The 17,883-nt window shown below is 40.1% G+C and overlaps 1 protein-coding gene across 1 annotated transcript in view; it reads left to right on the top strand.

Moving 5' to 3' along the window:
• Nucleotides 1-17,883, top strand: part of KCNH1 (potassium voltage-gated channel subfamily H member 1) — a 187,412-nt gene that overhangs the window by 73,028 nt on the left and 96,501 nt on the right. The window contains exon 8 of the mRNA XM_037405730.1: nt 16,540-16,739. Coding sequence (XP_037261627.1) covers nt 16,540-16,739 — 200 coding nt within the window. The remainder of the gene's footprint in view (nt 1-16,539; nt 16,740-17,883) is intronic.

Here is a 17,883-nt window from a genome sequence, read left to right as displayed (position 1 = left end):
TTATGAGGTATTTTCCATCTTTGGTAGCCATACTGAAATAAGTAGTAAATTTTGGCATTCCTGCTGTCAGAAAGCCTTCAGAGGTCTGGCACATACCAGTAAGGATGTGGATTTTCAGTGGAAAGCACTTTTAAAATTTACTTCAAGGTAGAAAAGAAATGTAGCATCATTGACTTCTTGGAAGTAGATGACAGACTAGCTGATTAAACCTTGCACTCTTCTATTCTGGTTGCTTCTCCTTTATCTTCTGCACAGAGATAATGCATTGACTATTAATTCTCATTGCAGAAGAGTCAGTGTAGTGGTTCAGTGTTTGTCAGCTGAGGGGTGCCTGGCTGATGCTCTTCTTTAGGTACCTATGCGGGGGAGAAGGACTTGGTCAGTGAAGAAACTCCTTTCCTTCCCCACTCATTGTGTTATTTAGTTCTTTCTCTCTGTGGAAGCTCCAATTCTTGGACTGACTATTTAGGCCAGGTAACAGCAATTCAAACACACTGCAAATGTTGGGCTGTTGAATGGCAGCCTGGTGACAGACTGTATCATTTAATGACATGGTGGTTTGTGTTAGTTCTCAAACTGAGCAGCCTTCATCAGGGGTGCTTTGGCACTAATTTAGAGGGATCAGGAGGTGTGAACATGGGGAGGTGGTACTAGTTTTAGAAATGAGATGTGTTGCATGTAAAGTCAATGCAAAGAGTTTGGGCCTAGAAGCTGAACATCAGAGATGGTAGCTAGGTTCAGCTCAGCCAAGCACCTGTAATCCAGCCATCCTTGTGTCCCCTCACACCAATTCATTGAACATACAGCTGGGAAGGCTGGGGCACATTGTGGCTTTTCTGTAAGCAAGGAGAAATGTAGGTCTCCTGTGTGGACTGTTAGCTGACAGAAGGCAGTGAAGAAATGGATACTTTAGCAAGAGAAGACTAACTCTGATGGAATGAGTCCTATGGCAACATTGATGCTGCTACACCTTTTTAGTAATAACTCAGATCTTTTAAATTTGAGTACTTAAGCACATGCCTAGGACTGATTTGTCCACAGTCTTGTGGCAACTGTAATAATTTATATGCCTATAAAAATTTCCATGCTGATTTTGTAGCATGTTTTCATCCAGTCTGTGTAGAATGGTGTGACTGTAAATGCAGTGAAAAGGGAAACTGGGCAGTTCCGTGCAAATGTATATTATATGGAAACATAGACTTGCCTGATGCTGCACCAAATGCTCAGGGAATCAGCAGAAAGAACTAATGCAGAAACTATGTTGTCTTAATGGTGGATTATTGGAATTGATGACACACACAAAAAAGGAGGAATTTGGCTTTTTGTATGTGTGTGTGTAAAACAGGTATTTCTACTTGCTGAATACTTCAGTTTGCCCTATTTTGGGGTTCTGGTCTTTTGGGGCACTCAGAAGCCCCATGTCCTTTGGCTTGTTCCAGCTGAGGGTGCTCTGCAGCTTGAAGTATCAAGCCTCAGGTTAGAAAGATTGCTTTTCAGAACTGGGAAGCATTTTAAATTGATGGCACTTTTACAGTGAATACCTTTCCAGAAGACTGAACAGCAGCAAGCATACAGAAGCCAATTCTTTCATACGTTGCCTTATCTCTTGTGATTGCAGTGATGATTAAATAACTTCAGGGTAGAAAAAGTTCGAATGGTGTTTGCCTTGAGCATTTTTGTGCAGTGCTTTTTTAATGAGCTCCCACATGTCCAGCTTGCAACTTCTAGTATTTAAAGCTTTCTCTGTGATTTCACTATTATTGTAATGTGATGAAGTACTTTCGTTCTTTTTTTCTTTAAGACTTTTATTAGCAATTGTCCTTTTTTGTGGAGTATGAAACCATGGAATTAGGCAAGTAAAGGGTTGATATTCATTGCAACTTTAGACTAGCTGGAGGTATAAGTCTGTCACAGTACAAGGGTAGTATAATACAGGAAGGAAAACAACCCTGATAATGAACACTCAAAGATTCCGAAGTATTTTTTTAAATACTTAACAAAATACTTATAAATTTTCATGAAACTGCTGTGGCAACACATTCCCACCATCACACTGCTGTTGGAAACACAAAAGGGCATTGCTGCTTTTCTAAGGCTGAGGAAGAGGAGACTGTATGGAAGTACCAGCAGAGGAAGTCAGGACTGGCCATTAACTGCTGGAGATTTTCAGATCACAGTGGTTATTATCTGGAAGGGGAAATGTATTCTTAATATGTGAAGTATAAAAAGATTTCCTTTGAGAATCTTCTGCCTTCTATACACGTATGTGTTTTCTCCCTCCTGCAGTTGGATTAGGAACATGAAAACACAGTCCTGAGTATTCTGGTTTGGGAATCCTGATGGTGATTCCAGTCAAAAATGGTTTACTGGGCAATTTTCCTCTTCCTTGTGCCCTTCTCAGACCACACTAATACGAAGCATGAAATGGGGTAGCATTTAGAACTGTTCAGGGTATCACATCTTGACCTTGTCAGTGGTAGAAAAATAATGTCAGATAGGAAAGGCTCCTAGCAAAATAGATCCACACAGCCAGGGAGGAAAAATTGTTCAAAATGTTGGCAGCATGCTCAGAAGAACAAGTATCTCTTCTTCCAACTGCAGAGCAGTGATCTCTAGATGGATAGATGCTGCCCCTGACGGCACAGTGATGAGGAGAACTTGGGCAAGTGAAAATGCTGTGAAGAGAGTTGTAGCTCTGCAGATGCTCTTGAAGCTCTTTTCTGCCAGTATGCAGAGTAGCACAAAGGACTTTATCCCTCCCTTTCACACCCTGCTTGTGACAACCTGTTTAACTTAGGCTTTTGTATGAAGGATACCGTTAGGACCCAATATTTTTGTTCTCTTTAGTGCCCTCTGTGATAATCTCTGTGAATTTGTTGTCTAGTCCCCTTGACTTGTTCTATAATGTTTATTCTTTCATCTTTCTGGCTTCTTGCCTAAGCTTTCAGCATTGAAAAAATGGAGAAAAGTAAATAAAAATCGTAGAGTATTTGTTTTAAGATACAAAAAATGGGCAATCTATTTTCATTACCCTCTAGCTACGATGACATTCTCACCATACTATTCGTTATTACAGGCACTGTGTTTCTCTGGTCTGACTCGCGCAGTCTAAAGTGTCTTGCATTGCAGTCACAATGTCGATGCACTCTTCAAACAAAGCTTTTAGGGCTGCTTGCTAGCCACAGCTCAGCCTACTACTGCTGCATTTCACTTATTGATCTTCATGAATGTCATCCTAACTCAAACAGTTTCTTCATTAAGCAGGCTTTTGGTACAATTTCTTTTTCTTGGAGAAATGGCGATTTACCCAGAGACAGTATTTCTGGTTTTTACTGGAGCTGGTTGCTGAATGTTTGGAGAGAATTGAGACAGTATTTCTGGTTTCTACTGGAGCTGGTTGCCGAATGTTCGGAGAGAATTGGTGCTTGTTAGCTTCTAGAAACTGCTGAAGGTTCTGGACACAGAAAATGGCCTGCAAACGAAATGAGCTGCTAGGCAAAAGGTGAAAAAAATCCCTGCTGCTTATCTCATCAGTGCTGAAGAATATCACAAGTACAGTGTGGGAGCCAGTGAGGGCTAGTGCACAGGGGAGAGGACCTGAGCTGGCAGGTTTGGGCTGAGTTCCCAGCTCTGTCACACACTCTGCCGTGTGACCTTATGCAAACGTCTCCATGTCTCTGCTCAGCCTGCCTTGCCTCTCTAACTCTTCACATCTTACTAATAGAGTGTCTTCTACTGTCCCCTGTACATACCATACCACTGCGTAGCTATTCCCTCCCTCTGCTCTGCTACTGAAATGTGTCTTTTTGACTTTGAGGGTATTGGTATCAGTAAAGGGAAGCCTTTACGGAGACCTGGACATTTAAACTCTCTGTGTTTTTCACCAGTTCAGCTATTGTCTGGTGCTTTTTGTTCCATGTTCCTCTAACCTCACCTACATTCCTTTTCTGCTCCTCCATTCCCCTTCTTACTTATTTAGGCTTTGCACCTCTGTCTTTCCCCTTCCTCCCCTCCTTCAACCTGTGAAGACTCCGTGTTCTCTTGACCATCTAATTTAACTTTGATTCCCTCCTAGTCATTAGGTTTCTCTGTTGAGGCCAAGAAGGTCTGGCAGCCTCTTTGATGGGTCTGCTAAGCTGTTGATTAAAATTTTGCAGGCTCTGTGATGCAGAGACAGCTAAATCGCTGCTCCCTTGGCAGGTTTCTGAAAGGCTGGAGGAAGACAGTATTGAATAGAAAATTGGAAGAAGTGAGAGAAAACAGGAGGGCAGAACTTCTGGAAGGAAGCATGAAGAGTAATTTTGGGCCAGGTAGATCACAAGAATTTGACAGGGGGCAATGGTTTAAAGAACAGTGTGCGTGCACATGTGTAGGTGGAGAAGGACAGGGTAGATGGTTGTCTGTCAGAGGGACATTTGTCAAAGGGAGCTGAAACCATGGTGACCGGATCCTGAATGCCCAACATCAGGAGTGATATTTAGGGACAGCTTCAAGAGATGCTTAGACGCTTACCCAGAAAAACTTGCTGTGTGGTTTGCAGGTAGACTCTTATTTAAAAACAACAACAACAACCTAATAAAAACCCCAGCAAAGCAATAACCTAAAAAAAAATAAAACCCCAAACCTACACTGAAGTTGTGTACCATTCAAAGCATGTCAAGTGAGCTTGACAGAAAAATATTTTAATAGCCTGGTGCTCATGTACTGATTGATTACAGCAACAGATCAAAGATAAGTGTCATTAATATCTGTCAGCCAGTGGTAGCTATATAATATCAAAAATTCAAGCTGTTGAAAAGCATTCTATCCTTGTCTTGTTCCTAAGACCAGTAAATGAATATTCATGGTAGCACACAGCTTACAAATGGTTCCTCACTTCACATAGCTTTTAAAAGATGAGCGTGCAGGTTATTACCACAATTTGTTAAGTGCTAAAATGAGTTCCTGCATTTTTACTTCCTTATAATTTCATAACTGCAATGCCTGTAAATGAGATAGAACATATTTACCACAATTGTCTGCCCAAGTCCTACTGTTAGTCTGCAGTTACTGTATGAGCTGTAAGATCTTCTTGTTGCCTCCGTCAGTGGGAAGGAAGAATTTAAGGTGATCTGGTAGATGCCACTTAGGAGATACTGTATGTGACATAGAATTATAGAAAGCAAGTTCTTCATTGCTTAAAGAAGGGAAAGACTTGATAACTGCAAAGACTGTTTTGGAAATCTGTGTTCTGGTAGTTTCTGATGTTGTGAAAGTTATCCCTGATTTGCAAGAATTATTAGGAAATGCTTCTTTAATGACTGCCTTGGAACTGCTGCAGGATTAGGTTAGATCCAGTGTTGTGCTGGCAGAGAGTGGGGATCTGAACTGTAAGGACCTTTCATTTTGGAATCCAAAGATCAGGGTTTAAGTTCAAGAGGAGCCACTGTTCTTTTATTATGTGCCTTGTATCACAGCGATGAACAGTTTACTCTGAGGTTTGACTCCTGATGATGATGAACTTAAACTGAGATTCTGGCTGCTGTTACCGATTGCTACAGCCACCTTATATCCCTGTGGTTCCTAAGACTTTGTTGATGCAAACATATGAAATTACTTAAGCCAATATTAGAAATTACCTTTTTTCCTAGGACCTTTTGGGAATGCTAGGATAGTAGGTGTTCTCTACCTGCTGGGGCTGGCCAAGTAAAGCTTCCCGGAGCATGCCTGCCAGAAAATGCATTACTGCTCTGTGGAGAGGTGAAGAGCAGAGAGGTCTGCGTTTATGGCCAGAGATATCTGCCACTCCCATTCTAATTAATTACTTCATGGTTAAAAGACTCCAAGGATACAGAAATGTTGGGTTCATATTCCTGCTGTATTTATGGAGACTGGAACAGGTCTATCAGTAAAAACTCTTTTCTTCTCCTTTCTCTCAAAATACCCATACACCTTTAGGTGAAGGAACTCTACAGAAAAATCGTAGACCTGGGTTCAGGTCTCTGCTCCTGCACTGAGATTTGAAATGCAGGCCTGTTTTATCCCAGGTGCATGTTGACTGCAGGGGAGCATAGCTGCAGTCTTCCCTAAGCAAGAAGAATCTTTCTGTACCTAACTACTGGATGAGGTTTGTAGCTGCAAATTGTTGACAAAGGTATTTCATTACCTTTGAGAGTCCTCTGTACTTTCTGTTGGCCAGCCTCAGCTTATTAGCATCCGCAAATACCATTCTTGTGTGCCTCACTGGTTCAGGCACTGCACAAGCAGTATAGTTCTTTAAAAAGGTCCCAATGGGTTATTACTTCTGACTGTAAAAGTTTGTGTATGTGCAAATATATTTGCATTTTGTGCTGGCTTGCTAACAAACTCACCAAAACACAAAATGTAGCTACCTAACATTTTTTAGATGTCAGATGATTTCTATGTAATGTTTACTTTTAAAAGAAATTAGGCAGTATCTCTTATGCAATAATATCTACCCCTGAATATAATGATGTATCTTTTTTAGAAGTTCCGTGTGGACCTCCCAGCTGTGTGCGTGCTTACCTTTACTACTGCTTTTAGTCCTGCTGAGTTCTAATAAAACAGCAGAGTCAGCCTGGAAGAGAAGCATCCTCATGACTGGAGCCATAGAACAGTAATGTTTACCCATTTCTGAAAGTTAGGCTATAACCCTCTTCACCACTCCAGAGAAAAGTATTCTTCTCATATGCAGTCATCCACCGTTTCTCATTAAAAACCCAAACAGTTGTTTCAGTTATTTTTTGATAAGCCATATGTGTCTTCACTAACCTGTCATTTGAGTTGTCAGTAAAGCAGGCCCCCTAGAGAAGCCACGGTCTATGAGCTTTTCCCATTTCCCATTCCTGTTCATACTGTATGCACCTATTGATTTTGGTCTGCAAGAACATCTGTGTGTGTGGGAGGAGCATGACTCAGACCTAGTCATTCCATGACAATTATTCTTTAACCACCTCAGATTAGACTTCATCTGCAAATATTGTCTTTATCTCAGACCTCATTGGTTTACTCGACATAATTAAAAACTCCAGTATTCTTATTTGTGTTACAAACACCATAAAATATTTGTTAACTATTTAATGACACCAGAAAAAGTAAGTTTTTGGACCAGTTTGTCTTTAGTTTTTTTTGGGAAGTGTTTGAAAGCCTTGTATGGAATTATAGTCACATAACTTGTTTGCACTTGTTGCACTCAGAAGTAAAAGATGTGCAAGTGCAAGATGGGATTGGCAGGTCATGCAGTGTCAGCTGAAGAGCATCTTGCAGTCTTCCTGTGGTTATTGAAGTAACAACACTCCAGGAGTCTGGCTTACCAAGGTTATTGCATCAGAAGCTTCAGACTGAGCGGTGGAGAAGCAAAGCAGTCAGGTAGAGCACAGTCCAGTTAAGTGCAATAGTTTTAGGGGTTTAATTTCACAGTAAAGTTGGTCTGAACTAAGAATTATTTGTCCTTAATTCCAGTTCCCACTCATCCTGGCAGATGCAGCTGTGCTCTTAACTCTAGCTGGCTGGCCTGTCGACTGAACAGGCTTGACAGCTCCTCGGTGATTAACACAACCTCTCTGCAACCAATGTATAGATCATTGGTGACCGCCTGGAGCTAAGTCAGCCTGAAAAGTGCTAGTGGGTGTAAGCCAGGTGAGCTACAGAAGACCCGGGCTTCATCTCAGTTACGTACTTCCTGTTTGAAGGGTTTTGGTTTGGGGACAATGCAGTTAATTCACAGAAGTTACTTTTCTCTGGAATCTGTGGGGCAAGGGACGTGCAATTTTTACACCAGCTGACTGGGTGAGGCCAACACTCTACCAGCCACCTCTGGTTCACTTCACAAGGAAACCATAGTGCCTTCATCCCACTCTGCTTTTATATTGGGGTAATTTATAGGCATTAAAATGTTACCTTTTCATTTGTTCTCAGAGAAGACAAAGCCTAAAAAAAGATTGAGGTGTGCTTGCTACATGGACAGCAAAAGCTTTGGGATGAAAGTTAGTGGTCAAAGAGAGCTGCTTCATCTCAGTATTTCTCCTAACTATGTCCTTAACTTTAATCACAGGCATACGTGCTCACACCTGTGGAGTAGTGTTTAAAGCCTATGTTTAAGTGGATAGCTGAGTTGAGGTTTTAAGCCTAATGAGAAGTGAGATCACTGCAGCCTCAGGGGAGGCCTTGGGTCCTTCCTCCTTGTAGTCTTACGGGTGGATTCAGATCTGAACACACTCAGCAAGAAATGCAGCCAGCTATTAACTTCCCACATGGGCACTCTGGTGGGAGTTGAGGGAATCTACCTGAACTCATTTATCATTGGGAATGAAGGATTACTCTAAATATCTCACTCAAATGTAAGATACTTTAATTAAAGTGAGGTCTGTAGCAATGACCAAAAGGAATCACTCTAGAGAATGCTGCTTGGGCAGTTGTCAGCAGGTGACTTTAGCCACCAAACTCTTGTGTTGCATCAATGACGGGGGGGAAATGCAGTCCAGAATTCAGTATGTGTAAGTGCTGGGTGATGGCTTTGGTGTGCAAAATTCAGATCCAGTTCTGAACCCTCAAAAGTCTACAAGCAGGTTATTGCAAAATCTGGCTTGGGAACAGCCAACAGGAAAGGGCCTGAGCCAGCAGTACAAAGCCCAACAGAACTGCAGGGAAAGAGCCAGAACATTTGGATAAAAGGCTATTTCCTTGAGCCTCTCTAGATTTCGCTCCTGCAAACCTTCATGGAAAACATCATACAAATTATAGAGGAAATATGGTAAACAGAGGAACCCAAAAAACTATGTATGTAAGCAGTTTCCCATGAGAAGAGAACAACTTTTCCTTTTTATTCATGCCTTTCTTTAATCTTTTCCTAACTGTTTTTTTAATGTGTAGTTCTATTTCAGTAATAGATTAAAAAAAAATTAAAAATGAGAGTTTGCTTATAATTGGGGGTAACCATTTTAGATAAGTTGAGGGTAGATAAAAAACAGCTTTCAAAGCAAAAGCTTTCATATTGGTGCAAGTTAGTAAAAAAAACCTAGAAGCAGTATCTGGAGATTTAATTTTAACCAAGTAATTGAAAATGGCCATGCATTACCCTGTATAAATTGTAGAAGAAAAATGATGCCCTTAAATGGCTCAGTCGTCATTTAAATGGTGATCTGTTCATTAGTGCTGGGAAATGAAATGGAAATCCATTTCAATTTTCTAGACAATTTAAATTTTATTGTCCATAAAGTTCTACAAAACAGTAAAATAGTGTTCTTTCTTGCAAATTGCAGAGGTTTTACTCGGATTTTGCCATTTTAATAATTCTAATCATGGTAAAACCTGCTAGTGAATACAGTGAACTGAAGTCGTCCCTTGTTGATAAAAGTGTCCCACTGGTGAGTCTGGCCTTGTATGTTTGGAATACTGATAAGTTTTGCAGCCGTAACCTGTTTGTACAGTTAGTTTCCTCTTGATAATCAAATTAGCTTTGTCTAGAGCAAGGCTTTAGACATGAAGTCGTGAAGTGCACATGCTTAAAACATAGAGCATCGTCAAGATCCTGCTCCACATTTAAAACCCTTTATGACCTTCCTAAAGATGTTTTGATAAATACCTTGTTCTTTACAGGAGTTGCAGTGGTTTTAACTAGCTGTGAAAATCAGCACATTTCCTGGTCATTCTGTCTGACCTTACCAGACATGGAATGTATCCTGTGGGGATAAAACATGGAGGGGTAACTGGAAAGTGCCATTTCTGTGGAATTACCTTCCTTTTTCTCTAGTCTTAACTTTGAGTGGTCATGTTGACGTTTCCCCTTGCATATCTTCTTGCCTGTTGCTCTTGCTACCCCTTATTGTATATTGACTGAAATAAAATTTGATTCTGCAAGGAGCTTTCTGTGGACTCACTAGTTAAACTGTAGTGGCTCTTTGAAAGTCCTTTTGGTATCAAGGGCTAAGGCCCTAATTTCAATTAATTACTGGGAATTACTGTGTTTGCAGTTAGTTGTGGCTATCTCGTTTAAGAACCTGTAAGTTGAGGCAAAACATGTATCTTTACATCTGGTTTACGATACACCTTTGGATGTAACATGATGTTACTTCATGAGGACTAACCAGTCAGTGCAAGTACAGGGCCTTGCAGAAATATGGACGCCTTCAGGTAATCTGAGGAAAGTCAGGTGAACTTAGTCTGCGAGTGCTGTTTGTTTATAGAATAAGAACACACAACCCTGTTTTTCTGAAGGTGAGAGAAGCTCGTGGTTAGGGAATTCTAAGTCTACCAGTTTAAAGTCTCCTGTATCCAGGATGCTCTTTTCTTTAATTCCTTTCAGTGTCATGCTTGTGTTGTCTTCTGTTGGATTCCCTTTACAGCACAAATATAATGTACTAACAGATTCTTATTACTTAATTTTGCAACCAAGAACACATCCAAGTCCTCACAGGCTAGTTCTGACTTGTGCATCTGATTACTTCAGTAACGTTCTTTTCTGTAAGCATGTTGCCTGCAGTGGAGTCTGTGGCTGTCGGTAAGTCCTGCTCTGGATGACTTAGCGCCTTTCAGTGTAAATGTAATACTGAATTGTAGCTGTCAAAATAAGTGAACGATGAGTTTTGTGAATCAGAATTCTTGTCATTTTACTTGTTTGGACACTTCTTAATTTGCCAAAATCCAAAATTGGCAGTGTTAATTAGTAGGGCTGTGTTAGTTTAGTCAGGTGCTGCAGTACAGAGGTAGGTGCTTGGCCCTGGAGGTAATAGCTAACCTTCTTTTGTATGGCTTGCCGGGGGGGGCCTTTATACTCTCTTTTCATAAGCAGATTCTTGGATCGAAGATGCAGCCTTTCATAGAGTGCAAAGTGGTGTTGGCCCTTCTCTGTGAGTTTAGAGAGCTGTTTGTGTTGGAGAGCTTTCTTGCAGAACTGATGCTGAAGTTTGTTTTATTGGCTTTTATCTACTTTGGCTCTGATCACTCTTCTGATCAGTTTCAGTTTGTGTGTTTTCCCATGCTGTTTATCTCAGCCCAAACATGCTGAAGGCGAAAGCAAAACCTGTTGGAGATTTGTGCTGCCCAGGATGCCCAAGGCTTGTGAAATTCTTGTGAGCCAAAACACCTGTGATTGCTGCTACCAGCTGTGTGGGTGCTACCAAATGAAATAAAAATAAAAAAAACTTCAGTTTTGAAGCATCCTTAGGGATGCTGGAGTTCAGCATATTTGGAAGGTTTGGTGTTTTACCAACACTTACCTCTCTTCTTCTGTATTAAGCCTTAAACTGGCAAAATGTAAGTGGTTTCAAGCCCCTGAGATAGCAGGAGCTTATTGACCTGTGTGTTTACGCTGCTGTAGTAGCAGTCTGCTTTTATTTTGTAGAGTTAGGAAAGGGTGTGAGGAGAGAAGCAGTGGGAGCTGTTTGGTGTTTGTTCCATAGCTCTGCTTAACTCTTCCATTTCTTCCCTTACATACTGCAGACAGCCTATTTTAAGGTGCACAGATGTTTCTACTACTCTAGTCCTTGGTAGTTGCTTAAGTGGCTTTTTAGAGCAGCTGTTCCCTTGTTTATGTCTCTGACTTTCATTTCATTGCAGTTTTTGGGTTTTTGGTGATGGGAAGAGGAAGAGAAATCGTGTCTCATGTTCTATTGCTTAGCCCTTATCAACTGTGTCCTCACTGGTAGCTTATCTTTCTGCAGGGGAGACATTTCCAGTGTAGCTCAAGCCCAGTGTGGTCCTTCGATGTCCTATCTGTCATCAGCCGGGTGATTTCAGCAAATGTGATGAGTGTGAGAAGATTTGCAGTAGGATTTGACTAAGAGTTTAATAAAATTTTCCTGTGGCCTCTCATCTTTCATCCTGGAAGTCAAGTGGTTCTGCCACATAGCTTGATGGTCATGTCCCTCATGGCCTATTCAGGCTTTCTGCTTTGCTCTTGGCCACTGAATTGATTTTCAGCCTTGCTTAATTGATAGTAGTGTGCCAGTTCTTTGATCTTTGCCATTGCTACTACCTTGCTTTTGTTTGTGGGGTACCTAAGCTGAGGTGCAAATTAACAAGCCAGTGGAGTGATAGAGGAGGGAGGTGGAGCAATGTATCGGTTCAATCCGGGAGAACAGAGAGCTTTGGGAAGAACAGGATCTAACAGTCACCAGAACAGCATGGGGGAAGAGCTCCTGTGGGAATTTACTTTCACTTCAAAAATGTCTTTTTCCCCAAGTTGTGAAAACCAGGAGTTGATGTACCCACTGAGAAGATAGTAGCAATTGTAATGTGCTTTATACCATGTGAAAATGTTACACAAATACATTGTGAAAATTCATAAAGTGAATAAAGTGAAAAAATATTAATTGAACTATTAGATTATGGCTAAGTTGTTTCTATTTATTATTTAATAGCTAAATGAAATTATATCTGTACACATTGTATGAATGAAAAATAAAAGTTAGATAAAAAATACAAATAGGAAACTTTATAATATACAAAGCTTCCTAAGAAGTAGCAAATTTAGCAGCTCAGCATCTGTCTTGATAGAAAATGGGGCAACCCATTTAAATTCTGTACTGTTCTAGAAGGTTTTATAAATGCTTGATAAGTAAATCTTACGTTAGATGCTTTGGTTTCAAGTTGCATGACTACAAATAACAATTCTATCAAAGCTAGTGCTGTAAACAATTCCTTGATAGATACCTGTTCAGTTTGGTATTTGCTTGCAGGCTGTAATTAACAGTTCAGCATTTTTCTTTTAACTGCATGCTCTCTACCCATAAGTAGGCATAATTACCACTAATCAAGACCCCTAATCTCAAGCAATTACAAGCTTTTACATTGTTCTAATTGCACATATAGAAATAATGTTTTTTTCTCATATAATTATGTTATAATCCATACAATTACTAATTTCTGCTTTTCTTTTTATCTGATCAATGTTAATTTTGTGTGACTTCACAATGTGTTATCTGAAAAATGCCTTTGAGGCATGCAGTTTTTGTGGTTAATTTAGAGTTATGTTTCATCTTCAGTGAGAAGCGATATAGTGCAACAGGTTTTCTAGGCTGTGCTTTCTCTCAGCCATCTACTAACTCAATAATTTGTTGTAAACTGGGAACTTGTTAGCAAAACAAAAATGCAATTATACATCTAAATCATGTGCTTGCTCTTTTCAATAGTATTTAGGTTAGCACAGGCTACTCCTTAAGTATGCAAAAGGGTTTGGTTTGGTTTTTTAATTGTTAAATGGAACTTATGTGCAGAGAGACAGACTTTCTAGATCAGCTTTCTAGAAAGTGAAAATGAAGGCAGTTCAGTTTAAGAAAGCACTGCAAGTCTTGGGGGCAAGATGTAAGAGGTTGTTCATTAGTTGAGGTTGGTCTTACTTGTTGCTGTATAGTTCTTATGCACACATTCCGTATGCAAGGACTTTGGCTGAGTGCATTTTGAACAAATCATCATCAATCTGATGATTCATCTCAGGAACTGCATGCAGCACTTACATCTGTAATTGGGGTAATTGCAAACCTCTCATTCTTACAGATAGAAATTCTTCCTCTTATAATTCTAAAATCAGATCCCAGATCTTTTACTGTGGTAGCTGAGACCTACACTGACTTGTATTTATTTATCCATTCTTATTTGTGACATCATTAAAAGTAGCAGATGATTTGGTGACCTTTCCAACCTGTGTCTGACCTTCATGATTCACTTGTGTGGGTAATCTGCTATTGAAATTACTATTCTTCTATCTTTGACATTATTTAAACACTTGTTAAAATGGGGTGACACAGACTGCATTATAAATGGGTAGCCACATTGTTGGGGACTATGTGTTTTTCTTTATCTTGTCAGAAAAGAGTATTCATGTTGGGGGGGAGCCTCTATCTTTTCTGAGGGATCTTGACCTTCATGGAGAGGAGGCGTTGGAGATTTTGCTCTGTCATAAATTGCCCAACTTTCTTCCTGTAGCAGAGTGTGTGTTTCTGAAATTTTTCTGGGGCTGCAGTGTACTGCAGCAGGTTCATTTCATTATTCCTTTGAAAGGAAGAGAGGCACACAGCTAGCTGTTTCTGTGCAGAAGAGGTCAATGTTTAATATGCTAATGTATCTACCCATTATTAGGCTGCAAAAATCCTTGGCTTTAATGTGTCTTTAATAGGAATAAAGTGGTTAGCTAATGATAAATTAAGGATTGTAAGTTTGGGGATTTTTTTTTTTAATAAAAAATTAATGTAGGCAGGAATAATTTTTCTTACCAAGATAATTGTCATACTGGAGCATAGTAGCTAGAATTTGCAGTGGAAATTGCTCTAGGAATGCTTGCCTTACAATAATCAAAGAACCAAAATTCCAGTTTTTGCTTAGGCTTTTTGTAGCTGGACAGTAATGGGACAGTGGAGACTCCGTTTTACCTTTGTTGGCATAGAGCTATACGTCCCAAGGTACTGAACCCCTGGGTCTCACTGTTCACCAGAGAGCAAGAGATAGTTGTATGCACATAAGTCTGGTTGCCCAGAAATCTACAGATAAGAATTTGCTTGTGACCCTCTTCCTAATCTGTCACCTACTTTCAGCACTACTCTGGCTGGCAGAAGAATAGTGCTTGGGGATGCCTTGCACTGCTGCAGTGTCCTGCCAGTGGAACTTTGCAGATTTGGAGGTCCCAGGTTTGATTTCTATTAGAGTACCTGGTAAAAGTCTGTGTAAGTAGGGCCTAAGGTTAGCAATATTGTAGGGTTGTGTTGGCATCTGCATAACAGAGGGCAAAAGAGGACATAGTCAGGCTAAGGTAATACTCTTCAAATACAAAATACTTGTGGATTAAGGAGCCTTTATGGTAAATCTGTATTCTATAGCATTTCTTTATCTTCAGAACTCATTGCATCGGACTTTCTGGTATGGTTTAGCTCAGGCACAAGTTAAGGTTAAACAGAAAAATAATCTATAAATTTCTGGTCACTGTATCCCTATTCATACTTTCCAATATTTTTTTAATCTAAGTTTGCACATTTTTATATATGTTTTCATACCTGCCTGTACTGAGGGGTAGTTGGAAAAGGGGAGAGCGGGTCTCTACAGGAACTCATAAAAAGGGAAGTCATACAGCATCTGTAGAGAATCAGCAGTGTAAAGGCCTTGAGCAAGTCTAGATTTAAATTGCATCTCTCAATGATCAGGGAAAAGGCAGTCCTGTAAGTTTCTTTTGCACATTATCAAAGGGTTTTTGTTGCTCATAAAACCTTAAAGCATCTTTGTTGGCTTTAGGATATCCGCCTGTAACATTGACCTGAATAAATAGCTGCATTCTCAAAGCAATGAATGGAGTGAGGAAAAATGAAGAAAAAAAAAAATTTTTTTTGTTTGTTTGTTTGTAAGAGGGGATAAGGAAGGAAATAAACAGCAAAAAGGGGTGTTTAGGTAAGGCAAAATATTCTCCTTTTTTAATATATTTGACTTCTCAATTATTTATTTTCATCTCAAGTGGAAGGTACATCATACTGACAGTTGGGGGCCTGTTTTGAGGGACAGGAGGTGATAAGGAGAAAGAACGTCCTCAGCAAGCCGCAGCACTTACTAATGGCTATTTTTGCATCTGCTACCTGACTGTTCACCTCCCTCTGCAGCCAGCCTCTCAGACATCGCTGCCCTGGTCACAGCAAGGGAAAGCTCCCCTCCAGGCTGCCTGTCCCTCCCTTCCATTCAGGGCTAGACTGGCTGGAAGAGCCCCAGCCTCTGCAGGCCATGTAAACACCACTGAGACTGCTACCAGCCTGGTGTCCTGTCCTGGGCTTCGGCAGGTGGATCTTCTCAAGTCCTGTGTGTTTTCATCTGCTTCTCTCCACACCTCAAAATACTGCCTTTTTTTCTTTCTCATGTTTATTCTTAAACCCATCTCGATGAACCAGCTGGCTTCATAACTGTGTTGAATGAAGTCAGAAGGGCTGTGCAGTGGTCTGCCTGCCTTTGAGGGCTCTAGCTCTTGCCTCAGGCCTTACTGTTCTTCTGCCTGAAGAATATAAAGCATAATGCAAGTTGTTATGTATTATTAAACTTACATCTATAAATCACTGACCCATGGTAGCTGTTTATTACATATTCCATCTTCTGCTTTGATGCATTGTTGTTGTCACACTGAGGTGGGTAATGATGACTTGGCTTACTACTGTGGTAATGCACTTAAAGCTTAGAAATCTGTCACTGATGGCATTTCAACACAGGTGCTATAAACCAGAGATGACATTTTAAAGTATTTGCTGTCAAGCTGTTTGCCGTAAAATTCTTGTGTCTTCTCTTGCGGTTTTGTAAGGTTTAGGATACTACTGAATTGTTTGATGGACAAAGACAAATGGTTGTGTTTCAGGAACTCTGTGTTGCAGGACTTGCCATCACAAAAGTAGGCGGTGGTCCTCAATTTGTAATGCTGAACGTGACCTATAAGACACTTGTGCTCATTCCTAGCAAAGCACTGATACTGCATGCATTTCCACAGACCTGGCATTTCCACTCTTAAAGCACAGTGGAACACAGACTAATCGTCACAACTTACTATGTATTATATCTGTTGGTTTTCTTCTTTTTTTACAGCCCTTCTGTATGCAACCATTTTTGGTAATGTGACAACCATATTTCAGCAAATGTATGCTAATACAAACAGATATCATGAAATGCTGAACAGTGTCCGGGACTTTCTAAAACTCTACCAGGTCCCTAAAGGACTGAGTGAACGTGTGATGGATTACATTGTTTCCACCTGGTCAATGTCCAGAGGAATAGACACTGAAAAGGTAAGTAAATCAAATCGCAAGGGAAGAAGTCACATCCTGAAAATATTTCATTAAAATAAACAGGAGATACTTTCTTAGTAAAGAAGACAAATATTCTTTAAATAGTTCCAAGTAGTAGCTTCCCTTAATTTTAAACTTTCAAATACAGTATTCCAGTTATTCTGTCATACTGACATATGTTAGTGGTAAAAGTATGTATGTTTTGCTGGTGATACGTCATGAAGTAGTGTAAAAATGATGAGGGAAAGAGCTTGGTTTTCAGTAAATGAAGACGATAACTAAATAAAAAGTTGCAAGTTCTAGCAGAATCTCAGAATTTCTTCATATAAGATTTTTTTGGAAATATTTCTGTTGTGTGAGGTTGTTTGCAGCTCTGTGGGCTTGAATACAAAGTAAAATTCGTTTTGTCTTTGTGGAATTTGAATGTAGTATTCCATGTGTAGGTTGAAGGTATTAATGAAAACTGGAAGTCATTGGTGTAATAATAATGTATTGTTCGACATCTGCCATATGTGAGGCAAATGTTATCATCCTAATTCATTGCATTTACAAGTGAATTCCCACTGTGTCTTTTAAAATAACAAATGGTCAAAACAAATGTACAAAAGCAACTGCATGCCACTTTTATATTAGTTGCCAGTTTTTATGGAGGTAGATACTGGTTTTCTTCTGCTTGTAAATACATGTGATTTGTGGGGTGTTTCATTCAGGAGACCATACCAATGCTCTGGTGGCCAGCCTGCTGGTTGGTGGCTTAATTTAGTATTCTAAGCTGTAGGTGCTGCAGTTAAAAAGCAAACAATTTCATTTCTGTCTAGCTGTTATAGCATCGTTACGAAAGAGTTGAACAGATGTGGCCTTGCACTGGGCTGTCTGGAGACCAGTGGGTACACAGGGTACTCTTTGCTTTACTAAATTGTCTTCAGCATATCTACTGTTTAGATCCCAGACCATGATTCTGGGTAGCACTGTCTGTCGTAGTAGCTTTCAGAAAGAAATGGTATTTTAGTGCTGGATAGTGCTGATTAGAAGCTGCTCGGCCTGTTTTCTCACAAAGTACCTTTGTGCAGGGTTAAGGGTTTGAGGTAGGTACATTTGGGGAAGGTGGAGAGACAATATCCGAGGATACATAGTATAATGAATG

The sequence above is a fragment of the Falco rusticolus genome, chromosome 12 (assembly GCF_015220075.1).
Source record: "Falco rusticolus isolate bFalRus1 chromosome 12, bFalRus1.pri, whole genome shotgun sequence".
Taxonomy (NCBI): Eukaryota; Metazoa; Chordata; class Aves; order Falconiformes; family Falconidae; genus Falco; species Falco rusticolus.
The sequence above is the reverse complement of the archived record's forward strand: the minus strand, read 5'-3'. Positions and strand labels throughout refer to the sequence as shown.